The sequence below is a fragment of the Misgurnus anguillicaudatus genome, chromosome 23 (genome assembly GCF_027580225.2).
Source record: "Misgurnus anguillicaudatus chromosome 23, ASM2758022v2, whole genome shotgun sequence".
Taxonomy (NCBI): Eukaryota; Metazoa; Chordata; class Actinopteri; order Cypriniformes; family Cobitidae; genus Misgurnus; species Misgurnus anguillicaudatus.
In genome coordinates this window covers 34808667-34830440 of record NC_073359.2, presented here as the reverse complement: position 1 = coordinate 34830440, position 21774 = coordinate 34808667, and the positions used below count along the sequence as shown (strand labels likewise).

The following is a 21774-nucleotide window of genomic DNA, read 5'->3' as shown; positions in this document are numbered from 1 at the left end:
AGGTCTTGATAAGCCTCTACCTATACCTTTTCGAACAGGGTGTTTACTATGCAAAATTTGTTTTATTTAAATCTATGCATATTTCATACGCATTGCTGTCTTTTTAATTGTTAATTGTTCGAAATAAAGATCTCATTTCATTTCATTAACAGATACAGGACTGGGTACTCTGTGAAATTAATTGATTTTCCATGTAGAATGTGCATAAATTAAAAACAAACTGAATAAATAAAAAGCACCTTCTCACTCACATTTCATTTCTAATGGGGAGATTGGGGGCATCTCAAGCTTTCAGTGCGGATACAAGTCAGAAATCAGCAATTGCACTTGAATTGAATTGCACTCTCAGAGTCAGAAACACATGCACTTCCTCTCTTCCTGTCAGTGATGTTATTTGAAGTCACCACCCCCATTCAAGAGGTTCTAGATGCAGCACTTGATAGCAATTGTCACAAAATACATTATTGTTAGTGATTATTAGTGACTGATTTGGTGTAAATGTATATTTTGGCAGTTTATAGTAGCTACAAATTCTTTCCTTTTAAAGTCTTAAACGCATTACAGTAACTTTCTTAATATGTACTGTTATTTAAAACACCCTCTCTGGTCAAACTTAATACTAATAAATCAACACAAATAAACTAAACTGATAACTTAAGGCAGTATTTATATAGAACAGCAGTGTATCATACAGAATACAGACTTTTTTACTTGACTCAAACTCTGTTTTCTGCACATACATTCTAAAGGATCTCTACACAATCTTCAACAGGAGGTTCAGTACAGCATCTTTATTTCATCTGTCCTACACAAACACATTGTGTTCTGACATATAGAGAGTGGATTTCATACTGAACTCTGCTGTGATTCTGTACCTGCTAAAACAAACACACATTATATTACTGAAGCCATATACTCATAACACAGATAAAATGATGTAAAGATACACTTTTGATAAAGAAAACCTAAAAGTTAATAAAGGAAGTGTATATGTGTTTAATAAACAGCTGCATAACTTAAGAATGTATAATTGATGAATGAGATGTCAGTGATACGTGCACTTGTAGTTGCACAACCTCACCAGCAGATGCCAGTGTTTCATAAAGTGTTTGATAAATGAAAGTTAATCTACATTAAAGGTTCTTAAAAAAAAAATCTGTTCTTAAGAGCAGGAGAACATCCGTCCTCCCGACTAAAAATCCAGACAGGCCTGCTGGGGACAGCGAATGACTGGCAGTTAATGGTGGACCTGCACTGTAAAAAAATTCCGTAGAAATTGCAGCTGGGTTGACGGTAATTTACCGTAGATTTACATTTATGTTATTTACTGGCAAGAGTTTGTTCAAAGTTAAATAAACATTCAACATTTACAAGTCTTTGTCTTTACAGATTAAAACTAAAAAAACAGCATCAAGCAAAACATTCTGGAAAACAAAATCTGAAGCAAAAACAGAAAAAGGTTGATGAGGATTTCTGGTTCCCAGAATGCTTTGCATGAGGCTGTTATTGTATAGTTTTATTCTGTAAAGATAAAGACTTGTTAATATTTAAAATTTATTTAACTTTGAACAAACTATGGCTAGTAAATAGCATAAACGTAAATCTGCGGTAAGTTGCCGGCAACCCAGCTGCAATAACATTGTAATTTCTGCTGAATTTTTTTACAGTGTGGGGGAAGCAACTTAAATTCCCCCGAGATATTGTGGAGACCAGTCTTAGACCCGATATGGTTCTACTCTCAGCAACATCTAAGCAGATCATCCTGTTGGAGTTAACAGTGCCCTGGGAGGAGAGGATGGAGGAAGCCAGTGAAAGAAAGAGGGAGAAATATGCGGAGCTGGTGGAGGAGTGTCGGAGTCTGGGGTGGCGTGCACAGTGCCTGCCCATTGAGGTTGGGGGAAGGGGCTTTGCAGGAAAATCATTATGCAGGGCATACAGCCTCCTGGGAATCACAGGGGCACAGAAGAGAAGAGCCATCAATGCAGCTTCAGAGGCTGCAGAGAAAGCCTCACGATGGCTGTGGATCAGGAGGGACAAACAGTGGGCGAACGAACGCTGTTTGGACACAGGCCGGGAACTGATCACTCCTGGTCGGGTCGCCTGGGTGAGGGGGTCTGAAGTTGAAAGACCCGAAACCCCCCATGACCTCAGGTACTATCACTGATGATGTGTCCAAAGTGCATCACAAGATGTATGTAATAACCAACTTAAATCAGACCGAGCACCAAATCATATAAACACTTTTTATCTGTAGTAATCCAATCGCTTCTGATTTGTGGCTATGAGTTTTAAAATGTTTTATAATGAAGGTCTTATATTTGATATATTAACCACTCGTGATCCTGGACCACAAAAGCAGTCAAAATGGATGGTAAATGTTTTGAAATTAAGATTTATACATCATCTGAAAGCTGAACAAATTAGCTTTCCATTTCCCCAAATCTGGAATCTGAAAATGAAAAAATCTAAATATTTTGCTAAATGTCACCGGGTGACTATGATGGGGCGGAACCAAAGGTGGCGGAGAAAGGTTCCGCCTGAAGATGGTTTCCGCCCGGGCCCGATTTCTAACTGCACTATTTTACTTCCTGGTCTCCCTGACAACACAGATTACGAGGGAATGAGCAACAGGTGTGGGGCATCAACGTGACGACCCGTGATTGGAGGAGGAGTAGAGACAAGACACATTAAAAGGTCCAAAGAAGCACAATGAGGAGGAGTTGTTTTTGGGCACGAGCTCCTTTTACTGCCTTGGGTGAGACCTGTTCACACGCTCCGTCCTTAGAGGAGCCGGAGGGCGCCGTTGATCCACGGAAGCGCTTATAGCGCGAGGAAAGAGTGCGGCAGCCCAGAAAAGCGAGAAGGACGGAGCGGTGGAAAATAAAGGAGCACTACACCGGAGCGGGTTGTTGGTGGCACTTTGTGCATACGTTGCTTGTGCTCGTTGTTACGGTGGAGATCGGCTGGGTTGACTCACACTTATCCCTCAGGGAAGACGAGAGGTTGGAGACGTTGGAATAAGGAAGTTATCATGTGATTTGGATGTGGAGAAGCAAACACGACGCTGTTGGATGTATATTAGGAAATCGGTTGGACAACCAAGCGTTACCGGCCCTGCGAAGATTGAATGCGTAGGTGAGCCGAAGAGGTAACTAGGAGACATAGAGGGGCGTTGTGGAATATATTTACCTGTGAAATCTTTTCTCTTTCTCTGTCGTGTACAACGCCCAACCCGCCTCTCGAGCAGCCAAGACCTAGGCGGCCAAGCCTTAAACTTCACGTGGAGTGCGTGTGCAGAGTGCTGTGGTGAGAAGAAGAAGAAGAAGAAGAAGAAGAAGAAGAAGTTTAATTTATATAGCCCCTTTCCAAAGCTCAAGGTCGCTTTACATAACAATACATCAAGAATTAACAACTACAGAAATATACATACATTTCATACAACACAAAAACACCAAAAGTTTACAATATTACAGAGTTTGTCCGAAATGTAGGCTAAAGAGGTATGTTTTCAGTTGTGTCTTAAAAGATGACAGAGATGACTGTTTACGTAATGTCAAAGGTAATGAGTTCCACAGTTTGGGGGCAGCTATGCTGAAAGACCAGCCGCTTACAGTAGACAACCGGTAACAGGGGACAGACAAAAGACCCTGTTCAGCTGATCTAAGGGATCTTGCAGGAGAGTAGTTGTGGAGTAATTCAGCAAGATAAGATGGTGCTAGACCATTCAGTGCCTTAAACGTAAGTAGCAGTATCTTGAACTGTATACGAGAAGCGACTGGTAACCAATGAAGTTCACGTAGCAAAGGTGTTATGTGGTCTGTGCGCTTGGTGGACGTGAGAACCCTAGCTGCCGAGTTTTGAACGTATTGTAGCCTCGCAATACTTTTTTTGTGGAGACCAGTGAAAAGAGCGTTACAGTAATCCAGGCGTGATGTGATTAAGGCATGAATAAGGATTTCAGTATCAGTTTGAGTTAGAGAAGGTCGAAGACGTGCAATATTTCGAAGATGAAAAAAACAGGTTTTAACAACAGCAGAGATGTGAGGGGCAAAAGAGAGAGATGAGTCAAATAAGACACCAAGGTTACGTACAGAGTTGGTTACTGGAGTTGGTTGGTGAGTGACTTTTACCGTGTGTTTCACTAAGCTTGCTGTGTGTGTGCTGTGTTGACAGTAACTGAAGCCGCCCGGGCCCCGTGCAGATTGTGCGAAGAAATAGCACGTTGAGGCCCGAGCCAGAGGAGAGAAACCAACCATTACCTGTGCAGTGTATCACTTACCTGTGTTTGCAGTAACGCCTTGAAGAGGATCAAACAGTGTCAGTAGTGAGAACCCATTACCTCTGTCTCCACGAATGCTTTGGAGTGAACTAAAGGCCCCAGTGTTGTGAGTAACATTACCTGAGCAGTGTATCACTTACCTGTGTTTACAGCAACGCCTCGAAGAGGACCAAGCAGTGTCAGTAGTGAGAAACCCTTTACCTCTGTCTCCACAGATGCTTTGGAGTATATTAAATGTCCAGTAGTGTGAGTAACCTACCTGTGCAGTATATCACTTACCTGTGTTTACAGCAACGCCTCGAAGAGGACCAAGCAGTGTCAGTAGTGAGAAACCCTTTACCTCTGTCTCCACAGATGCTTTGGAGTATATTAAAGGTCCAGTAGTGTGAGTAACCTACCTGTGCAGTATATCACTTACCTGTGTTTACAGCAACGCCTCGAAGAGGACCAATCAGTGTCAGTAGTGAGAACCTCCCACCTCTGCCCCAACATATGCCCTGGAGGCGAGAAGAAGGAGATTGTTTTAAACTGCCCTTCCCCATTCCCCTTATGTTTTAATTATTTAATAAAACTTCAGTTTTATGGTAATTTACGTGTCTGTCTGGTCATTGGGGTGGTCTTGGGAACCTCCTCGAGGTGGGAACTAGAGAGGGGCGTGACTTTTTAGCTATCTTGGGTCCGCCTCGGCCGTGACATAAATATTTTTGAAATTAAGGAAAATCCCAAATTCAGTATCTTAGAAAATTTGAATATTACTTTAAGACCAATACAAAGAAAGGATTTTTAGAAATCTTGGCCAACTGAAAACTACGAACTTGAAAAGTATGAGCATGTACAGCATTCACTTAGTTGGGGCTCCTTTTGCCTGAATTACTGCAGCAATGCGGTGTAGCATGGAGATGATCAGTCTGTGGCACTGCTCAGGTGTTATAAGAGCCCAGGTTGCTCTGATAGTGGCCTTCAGCTCTTCTGCATTCTACTGCCTTAATTCTACGTGGCATTGATTCAGCAAGGTGCTGAAAGCATTCTTTATAAATGTTGGCCCATATTAATAGGATAGCATCTTGCAGTTGTTGGAGATTTGTGGGATGCACATCCAGGCCACAAAACTCCCATTCCATCACATCCCAAAGATGCTCTATTGGGCTGAGTTCTGGTGACTGTGGGGGCCATTTTAGTACAGTGAACTCATTGTCATGTTCAAGAAACCAATTTGAAATGATTCGAGCTTTGTGACATGGTGCATTATCCTGCTGGAAGTAGTCATCAGAGGATGAGTGCATGGTGGTCATAAAGGGATGGACATGGTCAGAAACAATGCTCAGGTAGGCTGTGGCATTTAAACGATGCATAATTGGCACTAAGGGGCCTTAGGTGTACCAAGAAAACATCCCCCACACCATTACACTGCCACCACCAGGCATGATGGATCCATGTTCTCATTCTGTTTATGCCAAATTCTGACCATCTGAGGTTGTTTTCACATATGTTGGTGCGCACCGTGGTGCGGCCTCGGAGCGCACCAAAATACATTGTATCATTTTTCAGTTAATGCGGTCCGTGTTCACATATATATATTTTTTACTTTACTCGAAATGCTGCACCGTATGCCATGTGACAACGGTCAGCGCTGTCATTGGTCTCTGACAGCTCTTACCGTCTCATGACCACCCCCACGTTTCCACGACAACCAGCCTGACAGGGAGAGCGCAGCTATCAAGATGTGGAGATAAACGATGCACGTCTTTGCAAAGTTTCTTTGCTTTAACGCGAAATTGCGTAGCTGTTCTATTAAAGCCTTTCTCACGGAGCCGTTTGCTAAAAAGCCCGTATTGTCACTATTTGTGTGTGGAGGACAGCTATGCATTTATAAAATCATCAGCTCAAACGTAAAGGAGACAGCGAATCTCTCTGCAACGGACCAGATTGGCTTGTTTGTTGTTAACCCACAATATAAAACCCGGCTCACGTCACAACGGAAGCCCAGTGGCTCAAACATGTGGAGAACTTCCTGTATTTGGTTCGGTCCGAGGTCCGGCAGTGTTCACACCACAGGTGGGTCGCCCCAGAGTTCGGCAACAGCCGCTCCGAGACCACCTGTTTAGAGCGGTCTCGGAGCGGCCGTTTAGTGCGCACCCGAGTGCGGCTGTTGTATTCACACTGACCCAAACGCACCGTACTCGGAGCAACACGTCATTTGGGCCGACCTAAACAGTGTATATGTGAAAACACCCTGAATGTCTCAACAGAAATCGAGACTCATCAGACCAGGCAACATTTTTCCAGTCTTCAACTGTCCAATTTTGGTGCAAATTGTAGCCTCTTTTTCCTATTTTTAGTGGAGATGAGTGGTACCCGGTGGGGTCTTCTGCTGTTGTAGCCCATCCGCCTCAAGGTTGTGTGTGTTGTGACTTCACAAATGCTTTGCTGCATACCTCGGATGTAACGGGTGGTTATTTCAGTCAAAGTTTCTCTTCTATCAGCTTGAATCAGTCGGCCGCCTGGCACCAACAACCATGCCACGCTCAAAATTGCTTAAATCACCTTTCTTTCCCATTCTGACATTTAGTTTGGAGTTCAGGAGATTGTCTTGACCAGGACCACACCCCTAAATGCATTGAAGTAACTGCCATGTGATTGGTTGATTAGATAATTGCATTAATGAGAAATTGAACAGGTGTTCCTAATAATCATTTAGGTAGTGCAGTTATAAGTTAATGGTCAAGATAATGCATGCTTTTTTTTCTCTGGCCATTGATTTGATTAACTTTCAATTTGAGAAGTGCACAGATCCAATAGGCTATTATGCATTTAGTTTTGAAGAGTTTCAGTGGGACACAGAAAGTTCTTCATCAGGTTTCATATTGGTTTTCAAAGCGTCAACCTTATCAAAATCTCATTGTCACATAAGACATTAATTCACACTTGTTAGTGGTTATTAGTGACTGATTTGGTGTAGCTACAAATTCCTTCTTTTTATAGTCTTGAACGCATGACTGTCGTTGTCTAAATATGTATTGTTATTTAAAACACACTGTCTGGTGAAAATTAATACCAATAAATCAACACAAAGACACTAAACTGACTTCTTAAGGCAGTATTTATTCATGTTTGACTTGTTCACATGAATGTTGTGTATAGAAATAAGCAAAGCATGTCCAGTAAGAGCGTATAGAACAGCAGTGTATCATACAGACTTGTATTTAACTTGACTTAAACTCTGTTTTCTGTACATACAGTCTGAATGAGCGTCACAATCATCAACATGAGGTTTAGTACAGCATCTGTTTTTCATCTGTCTCACACAAACACATTGTAATCTGACCTTACATTCACATTAATCAGAGCTTATAAAAGTATAGAGAATATTTACAGAAATGCATCTTACAGTACTGTATATAATATGTACATTCTCATTTATTTATCAGTCAAGAGCTGCTCCATTTTTTTAATAAAAAATACAAACATGAATCACATGAAAGCAAAGCATATATGTTTGACATTTGCTTTAAGCGTTGCGGATGTTGAACAAACTTAAGGTTATACTAAGGAGAACTTTGACTCTTTGTCTCATTCAGTTCTTGTGTCTCATCTTTTGTATTATTCAGTTTTCTTTTTGTGGAATCTATAAGAAAAAAATAATACACACACACACACACACACACACACACACACACACACACACACACACACACACACACACACACACACACACACACACACACACACACACACACACACACACAATAATATAATAAAAGACCATATTTCATTTACACCTTTTGGTAAAGACGAAGTATTAAAACTCAGCCAAATGCATTTATTTATAACATAAATAGAGAAAAAAGAAATGATTAACAAAAATCACAAATGCAAAGTTAAACACACTTTGATGTTTATGTAAAAAAATATTCTGTTCAATTGGTGTATTAGTATTGTGTTAAAAATGAATAATGTTTTTTATCTTGTATATATTCTTTAAGTTAAAATTTATTTTTATTGACATGAAACGTTACGCAATAATTACATACAGTAGGCATTCAGTACACAGGATGTATAACCAGTATAACCAGTATGATCAGTAAAACATAAACTGTTACTTACTGTTCTTGCAGTGACAGATTATACCAACTGCAAGTGCAGCTAGACAACCCAATACTGCGCACACAGAGGAAACTATAGTGAGTGTATTCCATTTTGAACACGGCTGTGATTCTGTACCTGCTAAAACAAACACACATTATATTACTGAAGCCATAAGATACTCATAACAGATCACATACAGTAAATATACACTTTTGATTAAGAAAAACTTACACCTTTATATAATACATTTATATGTGTTTAATAAACAGCAACATAACATTAAAGTAAATGTATAATAATTGTTGAATGAGATGTCTGCACTTGTAATGGCACAATCTCACCAGCAGATGTCATATGTCTAGAATTTCCTTTTTTGATTAATGAAAGTTCATCATCACCAGAGGTATATATAAAAAAATGTATTATGTAATGCTTGCCAGAGGCTTTAATCTCTTTGATTTGAATTTTAAAGTGATTTATAATGAAGATGTTATATTTAACCATATGTCTTACACACATACCTAAATAACAAGAATGAACAATCACTGTAAACATTAATATAATTATTAACAAAATTATTATTTTTAACACATAAGAACTGCATTTTACAGATACATCTGACTGAGATGATGAAAATGGAAATAAAACAATATTCTGGACATTGATGTTATTTGTCATAACTAAAGGCTCTGAAAAATCTACAATTATATTTAATTTAATATAAAGTAGCATATATAATAATTAGATGAATATATACTTACCACTGACAGTAACACTGAATGCCCTGTATCGATTCTCATTGTTTCCGCTGATCTGTAGAACATAATATCCGGTGTGTTGAGTTCTGGTATTTCTGATGGTCAGATCTCCAGTCTGCTTGTCCATCGAGAGATTATCAGTGAATAGCTGATCTTTACCATTATCTAGTGAGATCTCTTGAGTTTCTCCGTCCAGTTTGGCTATATCAGTGAGATCGCTGAGACACGGGTAGTGATGGATCGAATTGTACGAGCATTGTTTGGGGGCATTTCCAAACTTCCACAGCATCAGATCATTTTTCTTCACTGTAACATAAGTTTTAAGTTGGACAGATGTTCCCTCCATTACTGACACTGACTTCAGTTGATATGAATGTGGATCAAACACACCTGCGGTACAAACAGACACAGATCAACACGATACTCATGTGGAAGAGACTGGGGCTTCAGTTTTATTATATTTTTGTATAAACTTTTATAATCCTTGATAAAGACTACAGCTCATATGACAGCTGACCTACATTGGGGCATGTTGTCACATTATATGTCACGATAGAAATCTTTTGCATATTTAGTTTTTAAATAGTTCAGAAACATGCTCACCAATAACAGTGACATTGAAGAGTTTTCTGATTGTTCCAGATTTAATGGAGGTCAGCTCAGCTTCATAAAGTCCTGAGTGGTTGGTCCTGATGTTTTTGATGGTGAGAGATCCAGTCTGAGGATCCACATGCAATCTGTTTCTGAATATCCCATCAACACCATCATATAGAGTGATGCCATCAGAGGGCTTTTTATTCATTTCCTTCTCGGCAACACGCGAGGCTACAAATCTCCACCGTATCACATCTTTCTGGATGGTATCCTTAACACACGGGTTTAAAGTGACTGAATCTCCCTCCATCACTGACATCATCTTCGCTTCATCAGTATCAACACCAAATACACCTGCAGACACAAACACTGCTACTCCATTGAAATCTGATAGAATTTCTATTTATCAAAAATGTTTTTTTTAAAGACCAAAACGCATAGAGAAGCTACGGTAGCCACAGAACAACCCTGTTGTGGTCTAAGACAAAATACAGTGGTGACAAAACGCACTATAGTTTGTCCATTTAGGGCTACTGTAGAAACATGGCAGGGCAAAATGGGAACTTCCATGTAAGGACACCTGTGTTGTTTGTAGATAAAAACACATCTAAGGTAATAAAAACAATACAGTTCATTATAAGGTTTTTATACCACTGATGCAGGAAAAAAATAAGTCATTGAAATTTGGCTCCCCTTGTGATGTCAAACGGGGATCTTCTTATAAAAATATCGCTCCTTAATCTGCACCATCAACACTGCCATTTAGTGCAGAGAGAGAGAGAGAGAGAGAGAAAGAGAGAGAGAAAGAAAATAATTGACAGCATAATTGAGTTTCAATTTCAACAAACCACAATTATGGTGATCAGTGTTTGCTTTATCGTTAGCTCATTTGCATTTAAAGGATTAATCCATTTTCTCAAAAAAATCCAGATAATTTACTCACCACCATGTCACCCAAAAGGTTGATGTCTTTCTTTGTTCAGTCGAGAAGAAATTATGTTTTTTGAGGAAACATACCTTTTTCTCGTTTTAATGGACTTTAATATGGACCCCAATACTTAACAGTTTTAATGCAGTTTAAAATTGCAGCTTGAAATGACTCTAAATGATCTCAAACGAGGCATAAGGATCTTATCTAGCAAAACGATTGTCATTTTTGTTTTAAACCACAACTTCACAACTTTTCTTCTTTCTCTGGTCCTGTGATGCACGAATGACGAATGTGAAACTACGCCCCACTGTTTACAAGTGTGGAGAAAGAGAACCGTTCAGACGTTGTTGTATGTGGAATGATACTAATTAATGTCTTTGTGTCAGTTTATAGTTGAAAATGGTCCGCAAATAACACGTGACCTTTCCACGGCATCACGCAATTACGTGAGGTCGCGCTGGCTCGCCACACAGCCGGAGGAAGATGAGAAGTTGTTGTTTAAAAGTGCATATTTTTATTTTCTTGCCAAAAATGACAAGATTAGCGTTTCGCTAGATTAGACCCTTATGCCTCGTTTGAGATCGTTTAGAGTCCTTTGAAACTGCTTTTTTAAACTGCATTAAAACTGTTAAATGTTGGGATCCATTAAAGTCAATCAAAACGAGAAAAATCCTGAAATGTCTTCCTCAAAAAAACCAATTTCTTCTCGACTGAACAAAGATTATAACAAAATGGCCGCAGCTGCATGTGCAGATGCTGCAGACAGAAGTAAAATTCGAACAAAACCTGAAATCTACCACACAGAAACCGGGAAAATGGTTGTGGAAGATGAGTTTTTAAAGCTCCCGTTCTGTCTGTGATTTTGAAGCTGTGATTGTGTTTATAGTGGGCAATATAACATGTGTTCATGTTTCACGTGTAAAAAAATGCGGTATTTTTCACACAATTTATCTGTATAGTGCTGTTTTCACTGTCCTCCAAGCAGGCTGATGTCTTCCTTGTTCTGTGAAGTCCCTCCTTCAGAAATACGTATCGAGTTCTGATTGTGTAGTTTGTTTAGTGTGCTGTGATTCGATAGCAGCGTAGCTTAGCAGAGCCGTATGAGCCAAAGCTGGTGACTGACGTATTCATGTGGGCGGAGTTTAGTCAACGAACAGTTTTACTGACGTCATTAAAGCATGAAATAGAGAGCTGTAGTCCAAACCGACCGTTTGTTGTAGGCTTTTAATGCGGAATTCTATTGAAGAAAATATATCGCCTGGCAGTGAACTTTGAGCTTTATCATTTTACAGGTATTATTTATGCGATTATAGCAACATTACACACTAACTAGGGTTTAAAAAATGTTATCAGGGACAACGTGACCTTTAAACTTTCTTTCTATTAAGATCAAAACTGTGAAACAGGACGAGATTGTTTTGATGGCTGTGGATCATTTTGGATCAGAATGGATGACAAACTCCAAGGTACTACTCGCAAGCTTGTGGCACATACTGGGCCGCAAAAAGATTCAAAGAATGTTAGGAATTGTCTTTGGCTTCTCGATGAAGCTGGTGAAAATGTTCCTCGGTTTGTTTCTCACCATCCTGATGAACTACCACCTGTGACTTTTAACAGCCTTGATGTTTCCTGTTTGCTTGGGAAGATTGAACAACTAGGTGCAGATATTACCATCATGAAACAGGCTGTGTCTTTGCAGACAACACCTGTAACGATCTGCGGATTATCACCGCTGACATTAATCAACGTATGGGGGCTATTGAGCAGCCTAGACTTAATCTGGAGAGAGGGCCTATTTTCCAAACCAACAAGCCTGTAACAAGTCAGAGGTCTGTGAGAAGACCAGCGAGAAAGACTCAAGGCAGAAGGTAGAGAGTTCCTCCTTGGGCCTGGATTGGCCAGTCAGCACCGCAAAGGGAGACCCTCATGTCACGTGGAGTGGCAGCTATCCCACCCTGGAACTTGGTTCAGGACAAGAGGAGCAACAGCCGTTGGAAAAAGGTCCCCGAAAATGCTTCATTTAAGGCCAAACCACGTCTGCATCCTCCCAAAGGGAAAAAAACATTGTTGGGACTGGTACTGTTGAGAACATCCAAGTCAATAAATCTAAGCTGGTGAGCGTATTTGCAACAAAATTCTCACCTGATTTAAACCCTGAGACTTTGTCTAGTTACATGAAAAATAAACTTGTGCGTGATGCAACTTGTCAAAAGATAGAAACTTTACAAAGCCGAGTGCAAAGAAGTGTGTGAAATGTATAATCCAGAGCTATTGTGGCCTGAAGGCACTTTTGTGCTGCGATTTTATCCTGTTCAAACTATACATGCACAGCCTGTCGAAACAGTTGGGGAAGTGTAAGACAGGTTGTCTGATAGGGAACACTCTGTTAAACCATCTGATGTATGTCCCCAGCACCCCAACTGTTGGGTTCCAGCAGCTGTATGAAATATCTTGGGCACCTCATCACTGACAGGATGGAAGATGATGCAGATATGTTTAGGAACAGACGAATGTTGTATGTTCAAGCAAACATGTTAGTCCGGAAATTCCATCACTGTTCTGATGATGTGAAAGTGAGCTTGTTTCGTGCATACTGCACCCCATTGTATGCAGCCCCATTGTGGGTCAACTACAAAAAGGAGACCATGCGCAAACTTCAGGTGGCATATAATGCCTGAGGATACTGCTGAAAAAGCCCAGGAGTAGCAGTGCAAGTGCTTTGGGACTTCAGGGCTAAGCACTTTACAGGCTCTATTGAGGAACCTAATGTTTAAGTTCATGTCCAGACTTGATGAGTCTCAAAATTTTATTCACAAGCCCCAGGTGCAGTTCAGTTAAATATCAATCATATTTGTGGAAACATTGGTATGGGTGCCAGTTAAGACTCTCATGAATCAAAGTATGTTTTTATTAGGGCTGGGAAAAGATTCATCGTGATTAATCGCATACAAAACAAAAGTTATTTTTGCATAATATATGTGTGTGTACTGTGTGTAATTATTGTGTATATTTAAAAACTGTGTGTAATTATTGTGTGTATTTATATGTACATAATAATTACACACAGCACACACTCATATATTATGCCAAAAAGCACTTTTATTTTGTATGCAATTAATCACGACCAATCCTATCCCAGCCCTAGTTTTTATGTGTTTATGTATTTATTCCTTCTGTATGTCTTGATGTTGGGCCTAGAGCCTGTAATAAAGTTTATATAAAGAAAGACAACATTTTGGATGTCATGGTGGTGAGCAAACCATCAGAATCTTTGTTTTAAGAAAATGGACTAATCCTTTGAAAAGGACACACCTAAAAATGGCACATTTTTGCGCACACATACAAAGTAGCAATTTTAACATTATCTATGTGGTATTTCAAACTGAAACTTCACATACATACTCTTGGGGACACTTAAGAGTTTTTTAAACATCTTTAAAAAAGTCTTGTGAAATGTCCCCTTTAAATATAAGTCCAACAAAATAAATTCTTCAAAGGGATAGTTCACTTCAAAATGAAAACTCTGTCACAATCCACTCATCCCCATGCTGTTCCAAACCTGCATGAATTTCCTTTTTCTGATGAACACAAAAGAAGATACCCTGCGAAATGATGGCAAACAGCAGCAAGTGACCATAGACCTCCATAGTAGGAATAAAAAAAAAGATGGAATTTAATGGGTACTGTCAACTGTGTGCTTACCGTCATTTATCAAAACATTTTATTATTCAATTATCACAATACTTCAAAATATTTTTTTCCTACTATGGAAGTCTATGGTCACTTACCGCTGTGTGTTTACTATCATCATTTCTTAAAATATCTTTTTTTTGTGTTCATCATAACAAAATCATACAGGTTTAGAACAACATGAGGATGAGCAATTTTCATTTAAAAGTGAACTATCCCTTTAAAACCAACTTAAAATAAATATGAATACAGAAAGACACATTAGGATCAACAATACAAATAAATAATCAAGATAGAGATAGATATTTAAATCTGCATGCAAATAAATTAATTATTTGTATTATTACTGAGAATAACAAATAAACAAGCAATATAACATTTTTTATCACAAGATGAAAGAAAGAAATACAATAGATTATGTAAGTTATACATTAAAAAAAATCTAACTGACAGTAACATTAGATTTTAAAATTGCCAAATCATTAGGCGTGTTCGACTTCAAACACGCCTGCACAGACGGAGCGGCATCTGACATCACAGAGATTCAAGAACCTACAATCAGATCTCGCGATACTTGAGGTTATTCATCGATCGATTTGCTCTGCATGGCCTCGAACAGTGAACAGTAAACGCAAAATAACCACGAGCAAATTGATATTTGCAGTAAACCTCTGGTTAGACAAATTGATACCAACCCGCCCGATTAGTAGCCTTTTAATATGTTCAAACTATGACAAATATGTAGTACCACGAGTTCAGAATGAAACCGAAAGTGTGAATAAATTAAATAATTTACTTACCTGCAAACAATAAAACAATGAGATGTATTGTTTTCTTCATAATGCAGTAGACTCACTGTATGCAAGATCAGGTCAGGTGATGTTATTAATAAGCTAAAGTCCGATTCTGCTGGTTTACAGTCGAAGCCGCACCGGAAACGCAAAACAGAGAAAAACAATGAAGAGAGATTTTAACTCACTGATATTAATCGAGATCTCTTCGAAAATGAAACAAAACAAATCTGTTTTTAATGCTAAATGAAAAGCGGTTGTTTTTGTGTATTGATGTTAAATCTCAGGTAAACGTCAGGTCTGCAGTCTCCTCACAGCGACACATAGTGAGGAAACATCACGATACTGTAGCACACTGTCTGTACAACACATTCGGTTCCTCTGTGCTATTGGATTGTTATCTCGATGTTTATGAATTTGTGTTGTTGTATTTCCCATTTACACGTGTAGTGTAGATATTACAACCCTCACAGTCTCATGAACTGAACCCTTCAACGTTTACTTATTTCTCTTTTTATTAAAAAAACAAAACAAAAACAATATAGAACAAAGATCTTTAATGCTGAATTATGAGTCATGTAAACACATGAGAACCAAAAAAGTCAAGGCAATTGGACTATACATAAACAAAAAGGAAACTTAAGGAGTTTGTAATAAAAAGTAAATTTGGCAATTATATTACACAATGAATTTCAATTAAAAAAAAACACTTTAAAAATGTAAACAATTAAGATGGACTGAAAACGGAAAAAATAGGCATGTTCATCGATTGTCCACTAGAGGCCAGTAGTGTATATACATCTCAATAAAGGCCGTTTCCCAATCCGAAGACTGCACCCTCCGGAGGTCGCATTTCTAGGCTGCATACGTCATCAAGACTATCTTAATTCAGAATATTAACAATTATAAAGTTGACTATTAATCTTAGTTAATCCTAAAGTGTTGTTATAAGCTTATGACTTGCGAATGTAATGCTCTGTTAACTTAAATAAACCAGCTATGACGTTTGCATATGCGACCTCCGGAGGATGCAGCCTTCGGATTGAGAAACGGCCAGAGTAACATCAGCATGAATGCAGATCAATTATAACTGAAAACACAGCCTATGTGATACTAAAAAAGCAAAGTGTCCTGGCGTCTTTACATCCGCTCGCAAGACAGTATTTACATTCAGTAGCTGTGACTCAGGAACACAACTACTCATCAAAAACAGCTGCTTATAGGCATTATACATTATAGCATGATGTTTTTCATTAGAACTTTTATATCGGCAGTCCCACAACATGAAGCATGAGCAAGTCAAACACCAGCCGATAGACATAAAGAAATAAAAAAAAAAACATTTAAATTTTAACATCAGCAATAAATGCAACAACCGGAGATGCCCTTCAAAAGCACATCTACAGCACACAGCGAGTTGATGTTATTAACCACAAACTGATGCTATTAATTACTGCTTTTCAGGATGTTGACCATTATCCTCAATAGGTACCCCTGTAAGAAACCAGAAAGAGTTAAAGATGTTAGACAGCAGCAGTGATGTTACACATCCGGTAATCTTCAAAATAAACTCATAATATTAATAATCCTCATATATGAACATATATTGTATTACATTGCAACAAAAACTCTTGGTATTTTGCCTGGTTTTAGTACAAATATTAAAAAAATTCTTAAATTAAGATGCATTTTCTTAATGAGCAAAATGATCTGAAAATAAGGTAAAAGCTTTTAGACAAAAATATCAAAGTTAAGTGTATTTGTGCTTTAAAAAATCTGCCAATGGGGTAAGAAAATATTTATTCAATTAAATGTTTAAGAAAAAATGTAACTTATTTCAAGATATTTTTCTTAGCCCATTTTTTGCTTGTTTTAAGCACAAATTCACTTAAATTTTATTTTTTTGTCTAACAACTAGACTTATTTTCTTAGGTAATTTTTGCTCATCAAGAAAATACATCTTGATTTAAGAAATTTTGGATATTTATACTGGGAAAACAAAACAAGAATACCAAAAGCCATTTTTGCAGTGTAAGCCTACTGGTCCTATAATACGCAATTACCAACTGGTAATAAACCAGAAGAATAAAAAGCAAAGATGTACTTGGGTACAGACCCAACCTGGCTCATCAATATTTATAGGGTCACTTGCTATTGCTTTTGTTTAATATTTACTATTTTTTACTAAATTTCTATTGCATAAATGTTCATTGGCACAGACAGAACAAACTTATCAGTTTATTATAATTACAAGCCAATAAGTCAATAAATTACAACAATACATGTTAAAGCATTATTTACTGTCGTCCATACTTGCCTTTTAGTTTTTTGGTTTCTTTTAATCCAATAGAATGCCACCCCCAGCGCCCCCACCAGCGCCACCACCCCGACCACGACCACGACATAGATCCATTTTGATGACAAACCCGACCCTACAACAGATTCACAAAGACACAAATAAATACCTTACGGTCTGTATAAAGCAGATGATTTATTGAACATGAAGATTTGATTTACTCACCACTAACTATAAGACGATACGTCCTGTATTTGGGAACATTGTTTATCAACTGTAGTTTATAAAGTCCAGCGTCTGTGGTTGTGAGGTTTGTGATGGTGAGATATCCAGTCTGATCATCTAACTTTAGTCTGCCCATGAATTTTCTCTCTAACGGATCTTTACAACACGTTTGGTTGGAGTTCGGATCTCTTTTGATTTTAGCGATGAGAGTTGTTTCATACATCCACCTGATCAAATTGTATTTCTGTACGCAAGCGACGTCATGAGTCACAATAACAGATTCTCCCTCCACCGCAAACACTTTCGGAGGAATCGGATCTGAAAACAAACAAATTCAACTTTTAATGAAAACCATTCATCACCTCAGTCTATATTTACATAGAAAGAGTCAAGTTTCTCACCGAGGACAGTAAGATTGAATTTCTTGTGTTCACGTGTGTGTGTGCTGTTGAAGATCTTTAGATCATAAACTCCAGTGTGTTTGATTCTGGTGTTTCTAATGGTGAGATCTCCGGTCTGACTGTTCAGCTGCAGTCGGTTATTGAATATCCCATCAACGGTGTCATATATTAAACCATTTTTAACTATAGTAACACCGTCAGGGCCACCAAACTTCCACTCCCACTCATCTTCGGTCTGTATTTTGGGAAAACAAGAGTCAAGAGTAACAGACTCGCCCTCCATCACATCTGGTGTCATAACTTCATCTGTAACACAACCAAACACATCGTGCAAAACAAACAGAAACATTAAAAACATTTAGATTTAATAAGTTACTGTATGCATATTGACAAACCTCTGTATGTTATTTCTGTATGTTTAATTATAAAGTATTACCTGTGCTTCTACTATAGTAAAAGTGTAGTAACTATATTTTGTTTGGCAGATTTGTTACTTGATGTATAGGCATAGTTTTACTATAATAAAACCATGGTAAATATTCATGAGGAACTTTACAAACTGTAAGACTATTAATACGCTTGCTTGTACGGTTTAACCTTAGCCGCTATGTTCTACTGCTTATATTATCTATTGATTTTCTGTGTTCTCCTTTACATCTACTCATGTAAAGCTGCTTTGCAACAATTAACATTTGTGAAAAGCGCTATATAAATAAAATTGAATTGAATTGAAGTTTAATTACAAATATCAAACTTGTGGGTCGTTAGACAATGTTAAATTTATTGTTACTATGGTTTAAATACAATGGATACTGTAGCAAAACCTTTTTGAATTGCTTTTCCATCTTATTTGCCAAAAAAATAGACTGTTTACTAAAATGTGTTTTGATATTAATATAGACATATTTCAGATGAAATAAATAAATAAATAAATAAAATGTATATTCATATAAAAAAAACTGCACTTATAATGGTAACAACATATTTACCACTGTCTTACTATATTAACCGTAGTTTAATCATTACATTTTTAGTAAAATTAGTAACTACATGTTAACTATAATAAAACTGTGGTTAATTTTAATGAGGAAATTCACAAACTGTAAATGATAAACTGATTAATGGTCAATCAGCAGAATCATAATAAATATGCATATAAATATAATAAAACATTCTTAATATCAAGCTAAGAAAATGGTAAATTTGTGGTTACTATGCTTTTAATACAATAGCAAAGCCATTTCTACCTTATTTGCCAAATAAGAACAAACTAGATTTTTTACTAAAATGTACTTTATATAGGCATATTTCAGATGAAAACAAAAAACAAAATGAAATAATCAAATTTAGTCTTATACAAAATATGCATGTATAATTGTAACCACATATTTACTATAGTAACCATAGTTTACCCACTATATTTGAGTAAAACTATAGAAATACAAATGATTATAAATCCGCCAAAAACACAGTTACTACACGTTTACTATAATAAAACCATGGTAAATATTCATGAGGAACTTTACAAACTGTAAATGATAAAAGGATTAATGCAGGCATAGGCTACTTTAGATTAAAAAAAACAATAAACAAATGTATAGTCTTATAATTATGGTTTTACCATAGTATTTGTAGTAAAACCATGGTAATTACATATTTACCTCTGTCTTACTATAGTAACTGTAGTTTAACTACTATATTTTAAGTAAAACTATAGAAATACAAATGATTCATCCGGCAAAAACACGTTATTACACGTTTACTATAAAAAAACCGTGGTAAATTTCAAATCTGTAAATGATAAAATGACAAATGTTCAATCATGATATCAATACTTTATATATTGCGGTCTCTTAATATAAATGTAATATATTTTGCCGCAAATTAATCAAATACAGCTGATGTTTCTCCCGATACACTTATGTTTGATATTCAAGTTCAAAGTGAAATCTCGCGAGATTGTGGAGCGCGAGTAGGAGACGAATGCGGAAACTCCTGAACGCAGATATTAAAAATGAAACTGTATGATGGACTTACTGTACTGCTGCTTCACCACCATCGGGATTTAATTTTACTTCAGTTTTAATGTAAAGGATTATGTAATTCGTATGTTATATTATACAGGCAGTTTAATATTGACGTTATGGATTTATATATGTGCTATATTAATGTTATTTTAATGATATAAGTTAGTTCTGTACGTAAGATGCAGTTGCGGGGGAAATACATAATAAAGACGTTTCAGTGTGACGGATATTCAACAAACTACTGTAACCTGATAAGAGAAATAAGTTAACCTTCTAACAGACTGACGCTGTTTTGAAATGCCCTTTGTTGTCACGTCAAACGTCTGACCTGAAATCTGTCATCCGAAACGTAACGTTAATGTCCTGAATTCACTGTTAAAGTTAATCGTAGTAACTGTATTTTCTTAACAATATAATCGATAACCACAGATATATGTATTAATCTGTGAGTCAGGGGCATTTATTTGGATATTTACCCTCTTCTGGGGTAGTTGTGGTTTGGGCGGTTAGTGCCTTATATTTTAAATACAAAGTGCCGCCAGGAGGGCGCGCTGCGCGGCTCAAAGACGAAAACTCTCAATGTGGAGCATTTCCTCTGTCAGTCATGCTTAAAACTATTGTAGATAAGAAATTATTATTATTTAAACGTAGTATTATCTCCGAATACCGTTCTTGAAAAAAGCGAAGCCACCCCTGCATTGCCTACAAACAAAAACTTGAGTCAAAGGGCACAAACGACTGTGATTGGTCACAGCACAACAGCGCTAAGAAAAGTAACAGGAAACACGTGACAACCTCGTTTACCTGCCCTCAAGGGCGTTACATGCCGCATGGCTGTTATGAAATGAATAAAGTGTCTGTCAACTAAAACAGAGAATAACAAATAAATTACATCATCCATGTGTATGATTAAAATCGATAAAAATATTCTGAACATCATTTTAAAGCAATGTAAAGGAAAAGCACTGCAATATGGACTGCAAAATGTGCTATAAAAAAATAAAATGATATTCTAAGATATTTGATAATAAGACGACTACAGTAAATAGAGTCACAACAATATGTGTTTGTATGTGCAAATGTTTGATTTGTTCAGTTTGCTATCTTAAATTTCTGTAGTATACAATTCTTTAATTTCTGTATCTTTTTATTATTATTTTGGATGCATCACATAAACTGATCAAATAAACTGGAAAAATAATAATAATATTAATTGTGATACGGTTATTACGGATGTTTTCTAAACAGTTTATTTTAGTTTAGAAATATTTTTATGCATTATGGCTAAGCCTAACATTAAGCAGCCATTAGTCCAGTCTACTGAAGTTCATCATCGTAATGTTCTCATATGGTACTATGATGCCTCCATTCATTCACAACAACAAGAGAAACATCTATGAGTATTTTTGCTGTGAGAAACTGACTCCTCACGGCTCTTAAAAGACCCTTTAATGTCTAACATTAAAGACAAAAGACCCTTTGATTCGGGTATTTTCAAAGACAAAACCACATTTAACCCTGGCAAACAACAGTAGAATTGTATTATAAATGAATTTGAGCTTATTACAAAAAAGATTAATCTTAAGTTTGTGTTTATGATCAAAGCACAATGGCTCAAACTTAAAGATCGCAAAGACAGTAAACATTTACTGTAGGTTTTTTAATGCAAACATGTTGAGATGGAAGCGTAGGCTTT

General features: G+C 37.2%; 2 protein-coding genes across 4 annotated transcripts; both read right to left on the bottom strand.

Annotated features, from left to right (window-relative positions):
* Positions 1–7361: 7361 nt before the first annotated feature.
* LOC141359529 (uncharacterized) lies at positions 7362–15595 on the bottom strand. Of its 3 annotated transcripts, none has more exons than XM_073862139.1 (5): positions 15139–15595; positions 9727–10086; positions 9127–9513; positions 8384–8500; positions 7362–7904 (listed from the first exon to the last, which is right to left on the bottom strand). In XM_073862139.1, exons 1-5 carry the CDS (start codon positions 15176–15178, stop codon positions 7825–7827), a joined length of 984 nt encoding a protein of 327 aa, XP_073718240.1. In that variant the 5' UTR covers positions 15179–15595; the 3' UTR covers positions 7362–7824. The 3 variants fall into 3 exon arrangements, with proteins under 3 accessions (XP_073718240.1, XP_073718239.1, XP_073718241.1); XM_073862138.1 differs by having other exon boundaries at positions 8384–8503; positions 15139–15594; XM_073862140.1 differs by having other exon boundaries at positions 8384–8503; positions 9727–10071; positions 15139–15593.
* A 76-nt stretch (positions 15596–15671) lies between these two features.
* On the bottom strand, positions 15672–18378 carry LOC141359530 (uncharacterized). The gene is made up of 4 exons (XM_073862144.1): positions 18052–18378; positions 17651–17968; positions 17447–17561; positions 15672–16623 (listed from the first exon to the last, which is right to left on the bottom strand). Exons 1-4 carry the CDS (start codon positions 18347–18349, stop codon positions 16611–16613), a joined length of 744 nt encoding a protein of 247 aa, XP_073718245.1. The 5' UTR covers positions 18350–18378; the 3' UTR covers positions 15672–16610.
* Positions 18379–21774: the final 3396 nt, after the last annotated feature.